Source organism: Puccinia triticina, chromosome 11A (genome assembly GCF_026914185.1).
Source record: "Puccinia triticina chromosome 11A, complete sequence".
In the NCBI taxonomy this organism is placed as follows: domain Eukaryota; kingdom Fungi; phylum Basidiomycota; class Pucciniomycetes; order Pucciniales; family Pucciniaceae; genus Puccinia; species Puccinia triticina.
This window is the reverse complement of record NC_070568.1, coordinates 1429279-1439310: the sequence shown is the minus strand read 5'-3', so window position 1 is coordinate 1439310 and position 10032 is coordinate 1429279. Positions and strand designations below refer to the sequence as shown.

Sequence of the window (10032 nt, the reverse complement as noted above, 5' to 3'; positions counted from 1 at the left end):
CTCTCTTTGCCCCTCTTGTTCACATTCATTCATACTCATACACCAGGAAAAAAAAATAGTCACTTGATGGCAAGTGACATGATGCAGCTTTGGTTTCTGCTCCAGAGCTACTCCAGCACTGCTCCAAGTCTGCTCCACCAGCACTTGTAGAGCTTGTAGGACTGCACCAGAGCACTCAATGTGGCACGATCAGCTGATCCTAATTTTTTCCCAGGAACAGCTGATGCTCATCATAAGCTCAGCAGTAGGCATTGACTGAGCCTGGGCCAAAGCTGAGCATTGGCTGAGCCTGGGCCACAGCTGAGCATTGGATATTCCAAGCCTGAAACAAATCCAAGTGTCAGCTGGACCAAGAATATTCCAAATCTGAGCATCAGCTTAGCCAACAATGGTCCAAAGCTGAGCATCATCTTGGAAAAGGCTTGTGCAGAGCTTAGGATCAGCTGGGACTATACTGTTCCAAAGATTAACACCAGTTGGGCCAAAAATTTTCAAAAGCTGAGCATTGGCTGAGCCAATGCTGGTACAAAGCTGAGCATTGGCTGAGCCAAGGCTGTTCCAAAGCTGAGTATCAGATTTTTTGAGACTATTCAAAAGATTAATATCACCTGAGCCAAGGCTGTTCCACAGCTGAGCATCAGCTGAGCCAAGGCTGGTCCACAGCTGAGCATCAGCTGAGCCAAGGCTGGTCCACAGCTGAGCATCAGCTGAGCCAAGGCTGGTCCACAGCTGAGCATCAGCTGAGCCAAGGCTGGTCCACAGCTGAGCATTGTCTTAGCCAAGGTTGGTCCACAGCTGAGCATCAGCTGAGCCAAGGCTGGTCCACAGATGAGCATAAGCTGTTACAGGAGTGGTCAGACTCAGAATCTGAGCATTGGCTGGGCCAAGATTTATCCAAAGCTGAAAATCAGCTGAGCCAATACTGGTCCAAAGCTGAGCATTGGCTGGGCCAATGATAGTCCTAATCTGAGTCTAAGCTGAGCCATGACTGGAATAAAGCTGAAAATAAGCTGGGCCAGGACTGGTTCTGATCTGGGCAACAAAGCTGAGCATGAGCTGGGCACCAAAGCTGAGCATAAGCTGGGAGCTAAAGCTGAGTATCAGCTGACCAGAAATGGGGATCAGTGGTGCCCAGCAAATACTGAGGATCTCCTGTGGAAATTCTTAAACTGGTTAGATGGTGGGTAGGTGGTGGGTAGATGATGGGTAGATGGTGGGTAGATGGTGGGTAGCCCGCTGGAGCTGGCATGATGTCACTTGTCATCAAGTGACTATTTTTTTTTCCTGGTGATACTCTCATTCTCACTCTCACACTCACACTCTCACACTTGCTCTCACTCACACACATCCAATTTTATCTTGATCTCATCATATATACAACCATAGCCCTGTCTGGTAGCCTTTGCTCAAACAGATAGAAAATAGAATTATTATTGCAAATTTCATACCACAAACTCAACACAAACTCCTAGACCAACCAATAGCAGTCAAAGTAGCAACTGACTCGGCGTGTGATTACATCACAGGCACGGGTACCTTGCGATTTGTTGGGACAAACAGGGCGATCACCGTAGTTAAAAAGGTTTACTACTGTGAGCGCGCCCGTTGCACACTGCTGTCTCTAGCGGCATTCAAGAAAGCTAATGCTAGTTTCAGGGTGACCGGCAATTTTGACTCGATCGATCTAGTTTCTCAGAGCGGACTTCTTCTCCTCAGCAGCGTTTTTGATCCCAGAAGTAACAGTTGGCCTCTTCCTTTCCCCCTTCGAGCCCCTGTTATCTCTGCTTCCATTGACCCGCAAAGTGATGCCTGTAATACCCTATCTCATGACATTGAAATCAATTCTATGTTCAAATCTCCAAACCTCGTTGAACATAGCCAATTCACGTGGCACCCAGAGGAATTGACGGCTGATGAGAAGACCCTCCTCTTCTGGCATCGCCTTTTTGGCCACGCCAGACTGAGAAAAATAAGGAGATTGGTGAAACTACAGCTGGGTTACGGACTCCCGACGAAGATGCCCACCGGTTCCATCAAGTGTCCAGTGTGCGCAATCTGCAAGGCAACGAGAACTTCGGCCCTTGGGCCAACAAAGCGATGCGTCGACAAACTGTCCGTGGTATGTGTAGACCTCATGGGTCCTTTTGACACACCTACAATGACAGGCGGGAAGTACGCACTTACCATCAGGGATGTCTTCACGTCGTACAGCAAAGTCCGGATCCTGAAGGCCAAAAGCGAGGCAGCAGAAATGCTGATGCAAACCATCAACCGATGGGAGACTCAACTGGGATCCAAAGTGAAGATTTTGCGCTCTGACAATGGTGGAGAGTTCGACTCCAAAGTCTTTGGCAAGTACCTGACAGAGAAAGGAATCATTACTGAGAGATCTCTACCCTACCACCACTTCCAAAACGGAGCAGCCGAGAGATACAACCGAACTGTCTCTGACATGGGATGTAGCATACTGTACAACAGTGAACTAGGAAGAGAGTTCTGGGGATACACTTTCATGTGGGCGGCCTGGACTTTAAACTGAATTCCGAACCGGATAACCAAAGAGAAAACTCCCTACAAGGCTTTCTTTGGAGATAAACCCCAGCTCAATCAAACACGGGTTTTTGGGTCTCGGGCTTTTGTCTTGATAGCCCCAGAAAAACGGAAGAAGCTCGACAATAGGGCCGTGGAAGGGCTAGTCGTCGGTCACCTGCCAGAATCCAAAGGATGGACGTTCTGGATACCAAAGACCAAGACCCTAATCTCGTCTGCGTGGGCAGATTTTGGCCGCAACACACTTCCCACGGCTGCAAACCCACCAGAAACGCATGAAAAGGCAACTAGCCCTGCAGGTAAATCGCCATCGACCGTCGAACCAAGCGCGAATCACTTGATATTAAATGATTTCACAGACAAGAAGTTGGTTGACGAACAGGAGCAACTAGTTGACGCATGCCAAGAGACTTGTACGGACGACTCCGGTGATGTCCCTCTCACTTTCAAAGCTGCCATGCGTTCGAAACAAGCGGCAGAATGGAAGAAGGCAGTCAATATCGAACTTGAGAATATGAAACGGAAACACGTATGGATTGTTTGCCGTCTGCCGAACAATCGCTGCAAGCTTGGCGCGCGTTGGGTATTCGCAAAGAAGATCAACGAAGACGGGTCAATCAAGTACAAAGCTAGGTACGTGGCGAAAGGGTACAATCAAAAGGAGGGCACAGATTTTGCCCACACCTTTGCCCCCACAGCAACCTTTACGTCGATGCGAATCCTGTTATCCATTGCAGCGCGTAACAACTGGCCGATTTACAACTTTGATTTTGTCGCCGCTTACCTAAATGCGCCGATAGACGAGGAAGTGTGGGTTCAGGCCCTGGAAGGACTGGACGTAGGAGCTGATGAAGCATGCCTACTTCAACGAGCGCTCTACGGCACCAAACAGGCGGCCAGGTGCTGGTGGAAACACCTCAGTGGGACGCTGGCAGATCTAGGTTACGTGTCTAGTTACTACAACTCTAGCGTATATACACTTAGCAGCAAGAAGGAAAAATCCATCATATGGGTGCATGTAGACGACGGCATAGTAACGGGCTCATCGAATGACGCGCTAAAACTGCTTGAAACGCAGCTGAAGGGAAGCCTCAAGATAAAATGGAATGAAGGCCTGAGTAGTATGGTAGGAGTCAAGATCAAAAGGACAGAAGACGGTTTCGAGCTCACACAACCAAATCTGATCAATAAGATTCTCAGGGACCATTGGGATGGCACTACTGTTCACTGCTCACCTCTACCTGAGGGGTACTCAGCAAATACCGACCCGGAAGATCAAGGCACTAAAGGTAGTGTTTTCCTGTCAATCATTGGTGGCATGAGCTACGTGGCAGTAGGCACACGCCCAGAAATTGCCTACAGCGTAAATTACCTGGCACGATTCTCTAACCGCCCAACGACCATCCACTGGAAAGGTCTTTGCCACCTCCTTGGCTATTTAGCTGAAACCAAGTCAACTCCTCTCAGAATTCACCCGTCCAGAGATCAAGAACACCCGGTTGAATGTTTTGTCGACGCGAACTGGGGCGGCCCCAACTCAAGGTCCACTTATGGTGTCCTCATCAGACTGTACGGTGCGCCGATTATGTGGGTATCACGGCGGCTGGTGACAGTAGCCAGCTCAACGTGCCAGGCTGAATATATGGCGCTTGGACACGCAACACGGCATGCACTGTGGATACACAATCTTCTTTTTGACATCATCGGAGCGCACTTCCCGGTGAAAATCTATTGCGACAACCAATTGGCTGTCAAGATTGGGTGCAAGGATGCATCCAATAAAAGGACGCCCCACATTGAACGTGATTTCTACGTTACGAACCAGGCGCTATACGAGAAGAAGACCACTCTCACATGGATCCCGGGTGCGGATCAGATCGCAGACGTGCTCACAAAAGCTCTGGGAAAGTCGGCACATGCAAAATGCGGAGCCATCATTCAGGGTTTTAGGTCTTAGATTTTTTTTTTCTTTTCTTCTTTCTTTATCAATATTTTTCTCTTGTCCCTATATTATGACTCTATACAAATTTGTTTTCCTATCCGAGTTTTTTTGTTTTGTTTTGTTTTGTGCGAGTGCAGGTTTCTTGTCGAGGGGGGGGGGGGATGTTGTGACACCACTAGAGTACTCAACTGCGACACCTGTCACAGACTCATGTAGATAGACTATTTAGTTCTTTTCTCTCTCTACTTGATGCAAGTATCGATTCTGTTGAGCTACCCGCACAACATTTTCCCCTCCCTAGCTAGGCTAAACCGCTTTGATTCCGTGACCCAGCACTCCAGTCGTCCCCAGGCTTCCAACCAACCGTTCACCTGGGTCGGCCAAACACCCAGTCGAAGTCTAGCTCCGGTTCTGATGTCTTCAACCGCGCTCATGAACTCTATCCAACACCTCACTCGTCCCCTGGCACCCAACCACCCACAATTATGGACCGCTCCAACCAACTTGGTGATTCAGTCAGGTGGTCCCCTGCACCCTATGATCCATTTGCGCGCTCTTCACCCGCTTTGACCGACTCCCCCAACTGCGGACGTCCAGTAACCAATCAAAATTGGACAGCCGCTTCTCCTGCATTATCCCCATCGACCGCAGACATCAACCGTGTACCAGCTCCTTCCCTACCAGTCTCCCCGTTCTCACCTCATTCATCATCATTCACCAATTCAACTGAATCAATCAGGTCTTCCAAATCACCCCATTTCCCCCTTTTCATTGGGACTGACTTTCTTGACTGATCCCATCAGCATTATTCCTGCGCAGGATCGACTCCTCTCACGTGATTCATCACCCCTTCCAGAGTCATCCCAAGTTATCAGGTAAGCCTGCTCCCGTTACCCTTCTGCTTCCACCTATCTGTCTGTGTTGAGGGACACCAGGGACTGAAACTGAGAGGGCTACCGATATTCACGAAGGGGGCTTGGCAGTGAAGATATGGATTAGATTCAGTGAGGAAGAAGAAACTGAGTGAGGAACCGGTAGGCAGTAGTGATGGGCTACTTGGTAGAAGCATATCTACATACAAGCATACAAGGACTACTAAACAGGCTTCACCATCTCAACAGTCTGACGGTCCTGAAAAATCCAGGGTCGGTAGATTGGCCAACTTGCCCCGTGATCAGTCCCAGCACTCACCCAATCCATCCCCTGCAATTCCTCCCGTACAACCGGCACGTCCTTTGCCTGCTTTTTTGCCTGTTCAACCAGCACGCCGTCAACCCACTACTCAGCGAGCCCCACTGATTTTTACCTGCACAATCAACTTCACGATCTACTGCCAGGACAAGAAGCCTAAGAAGAAAGCCCCTCAGTGGGTTTGTTATCGACATACTCCTGGCTGCTTGGTGAAGTTGAATCCGGAGTCTATATCTTGGGACCGCTTCCGATCGATGGTGCAAGTGGCCTCCTCAGACAGATACAAACAAATGGGTCAGAAAATTCAAGATGGGACTAATTCCATACCCCCTACCATCACTTGGGTTGCCTACATCCTCCGCAACGACGAGTGGTCCAAATTGACCCCTACAGCCATACCGGACGAATCAGCTTTTTGTTCATGGATGGATGCACTTTTCACCACCCGCGCCAGGAAAGGCGGGATTCTAATGACCATGGAGAACCTGCAAAAAAAGTTGGACCGAGCCCATAAAGATGACTTATTGTCTAGGAATATCTTGAAGGAGAAATCTCGTCAATCCGCTTTGTCTCAATCTCATGCACCTGACTCGTGTTTGGAGGAAGTAAGTCATCTCCCTTATCTTCACCTTCACATTCATTGCAATAATAACGTGATATAATACATATCCCCCAGGAAAATTCTAGCTGTGAAGAATACGAAGACCTGGAACTTTACGTGGATCAAATCTACAATAAGTACTTGATTAATACCGAGTTTGATCTGTTGCTCCCCTCCTATCCAAACCCGGTGGACCCCGAGAAATACATTTTGCTTTTGAATGCCAATGTAGACATTTGGGCCAAAGCCCTAGTACATACAAATTCGCCGGTTCACTTGAAATAAGGTGTGTGTGTGTGACTGACAAAACCGCACTACTGGAACTTTAGGTGAAGCGGACGCCAGGGGTTACACTGGAATCACCGCCGATATGCTTGAAGTACGAAACACGAGGGAGACTGTCCCCACGCAAAGGCCAAAACGGCATGAATCCTTCTTTTGATCCGGCTCAGGTCGTGGCCATTGCATCAGCTATTACGCAGGCGCATATGGCGGCTCAATCTGAACTTCGATCTCAGGCTCAACCTCCACCTGCCCGGGAACCCTCTCCAGCTTCTTCTGGCTTCGAGCAGCCAAGCGGCTTTCTTCGTCATACAATGACTGATTACCTCAAGTTTGCTGGGGTTGCGGTCGAAGATCACCAAGATACGTTAACCAAACTGCTCGAAAACGGTATCGACCACTACAAGCTATTCAAACCCAAATATTTGTCTGAAAATAAACTGTCGGACTTGAAGATCAACATTGGAATAATGGCTAAGCTGCGGGGCAGTGTCCACAGGTACAAGTCTCATCTGTCCTCTCGCTTTTCCTAGCTATAACACTTGCATATCCATTATCAGCCAGGTGTCTCTCACATATTGGTAACCTCATCAGTAAATCTTAAAGCAATATTTTGTCTCTTTGGTATCCTGATTGTTATATCTTACATCAAATATTTCATCAATATAAAAAACACTCACTGAACCCCCCCATATGAAATGTATCTATATTGGTTATGTGTGAGCGCTAAATGTGTTGCCTGACAAGGCAGTAATTAAGAACCTTGTCCCCGGCATCCACACGGATAGATATCTTGTCCTTCATATAAATAGTGCAACCTGGGCCGCGGGCAACTCTTATGAGTATATTTCAGGTGATACGAGTTGCACCCTCAGATAAATGAGTTGTGACCTCGGTGACTTTCAATTTGACAGACGTCATTAGAGATGGGTGCACGTAACCCGTTGCAAGTATCCGCTATCCGCTGGAGGCCCTCGGGTACCCTCGGGTACCCGCCAGCGGATGCGGATGTCTGAGATTCCGGCAGAATCCAGCGGGTACCCGTGTATTCCGGCGGGTATCTGCTCTCCCTAGGGTATGGGAGCTGCAGCGGTCGGCAGCCATAAAGCCATTCTATGTTGCTGTTGATTGGGGGGAGTCCCTCCCAGTCGACAGCAACATACAATAGTCGACTGGGATGAGTCCTTCCCGGTCGGCAGGCATATTGATTAGTGGACCGGGAGGAGTCCCTCCCAGTTGACAACTAGACATACCAGTCGACCGGGAGGGACGACTATACACACCAGTCAACCGGGAGGAATCCCTCCCGGTTGACAAGTAGACATACCAGTTGACCGGGAGGGATTCCTCCCGGTCGACGACTATACACACCAGTCAACCGGGAGGAATCCCTCCCGGTCAACAGTCATAACAAGCAGTTGACTGGGAGGAGTCCCTCCCTATATCGAGGAGTCTACTGGGAGGAGTCCCTCCCCATATTGAGCAGTCAACCGGGAGGAGTCCCTCCTGGTCAACAGCCATATCAAGCAGTCAACCGGGAGGCGTCCCTCCTGGACGACAGCATTATGCAGCAGTCGACCAAGAGAAGTCCCCCCTGGTCGACAGCCAGGAGAAGTGCCTCCTGGTTGATTTACATATGCAGCAGTCAACCGGTAAGCACGTTTTGAGGGGCGGGTATCCGAAGATACCCGCGCGGGTACCCGCTGTCGGATGCGGATGCCAGGAAATGGCTAAAATCGACCGCGGGTACACCCAGGGAGTCCGTCCACGGGGAAATCACGCGGATTCCACGAGGACTCCACGTGGTGGCCGCGCGCGAGGTCGGACCAGCGGCTGTTGGTCCACCCGTTCACGGGGTCTCCACCAACTGGGCACGGCGAGGAATCCACGTGGGCTTTTGGCTCTCCGTGGATTCCCCGTGGATTTCTCGTGGCACCGACGGGATGGTCAGGTCCACGCCGGCCCCACCACACCACCGACGGCGATTCCACCGAGGAAAACCTGTGATCACAACGGGTTGGTCAAGCCCACGAGGCAGCAACACCTCGAGCGGTGGTCTCCACGTGGCTCACCGGTCCGTCACATTCACCCTTGGGGGGTGCGGTGGCTCAGTTAGCCTTGCACGGAGCGGATCAAATCCGCGGGTTATATCTGCAGCAGAATGTGGTACCGCCTGGGTACCACGCACTGCATTGCATGGGGGACATGGAGGAGAACTGGACGAGGAAAGATAAGAAAACAAATAACATAAAAAGGAAAAAAAGGAAAAAAAGAAAACAAGATAATTAGAAGCCGTCTGCGGCACCATCTTCATCTTCATCACCCGGGGCCTCCTGGGCTCTGTCACGCAGCATTGCCTGCACTTCTTCGTCAGAGGGGAGGGCAACCGAGATGCTGGCAATCTCACGCGCCGTCTTTGCGCCATCAAAAATGTGTTGGTCGTAGTCCAAGATGAGACGGCCATACCTGATAGGTAATCACACATCAGAAGATTTTCGTCATCAGAACATTTTTGTCCAATATACTGAGGAATAAAGTTGAACTTACGCCACTTTGTAGTCTTGCGACTTGTGTCGCATGGTCTCCAGGTGTTGATCGATCAGCTCCCAAGGGGATTGAACCAAGGTAGTTGTTTGATCCTGTTGACGCTGCATGTACATATGCAACCAAAGGTACGCCATGCGTACCACCAAGCTGATGTGGATTGATCAAGCCACATCGGCTCGCGTCATGAGTGCATGTTGAGGGGAAAATTCTTGCAAAACCTGATTTCTTGGCAACAAAGATTCCATCAGCCTTGGTCTTTTGGCTTTAGATTAAAGTGATAAGTGAGACTTACTGTGACAACCACATCAGTGATTTGTGGGATAGGCACAGCAATTGCCTGGGCCCCTGGCCTCGCACCGGCCATAATCTAAGAAAGGTCATTGTGATCAGTAAGTCAGTTTAAGGGATGCAGACCATGTGGAATGGTGACTGACCATCTTTGCAAGCGCGCTCTTCTTGTATTTCAGTAAATCTTGGATGAGGAGGGAGACACTATTGACGGCGTGGTCTTCATGATCGATATAACCCGCCGGGAGGTAGGTAGTCTTCCACTCGTGGTCCATTGCATCCACCTCGCCCTGCAGTCCCAGCTATCAAGTCACCCAGCTGACAGGTGGAAAGGATGTGGATTAAAGTCTGCTCACCTTCACTAATACCAGGGGGGTTTGAGGAATGAGGGCGCGGGTATCCACGGTATGAGTTCGACCATATGACTGCAGGGCTGGCATGAGGAGCTTTTGGCGAGTTTTTGCGTGAATTAAGGCCTAATTAAGTCATTCAAACACATGGGTTAGTCCTGTATATCCTAATCTTGGGTGGGTTGACGTACTCGGACATTGCGATGGTAAATAAACCCCCTACTGGGATTGACATCAACAGGGGGGATATGGACGGGGGCTGGGACATGTTCGGGCCCACG

At 49.8% G+C, this 10032-nt stretch overlaps 1 protein-coding gene across 1 annotated transcript; it reads left to right on the top strand.

Moving 5' to 3' along the window:
• Window positions 1-5973: 5973 nt before the first annotated feature.
• Window positions 5974-6569, top strand: PtA15_11A167 (uncharacterized protein; the record flags this gene model as incomplete). The annotated part of the gene is made up of 2 exons (XM_053161047.1): window positions 5974-6288; window positions 6360-6569. The coding sequence occupies 2 exons, from the start codon at window positions 5974-5976 to the stop codon at window positions 6567-6569; spliced, it is 525 nt and encodes a 174-aa protein (XP_053025033.1).
• Between the last annotated feature and the right edge of the window lie 3463 nt (window positions 6570-10032).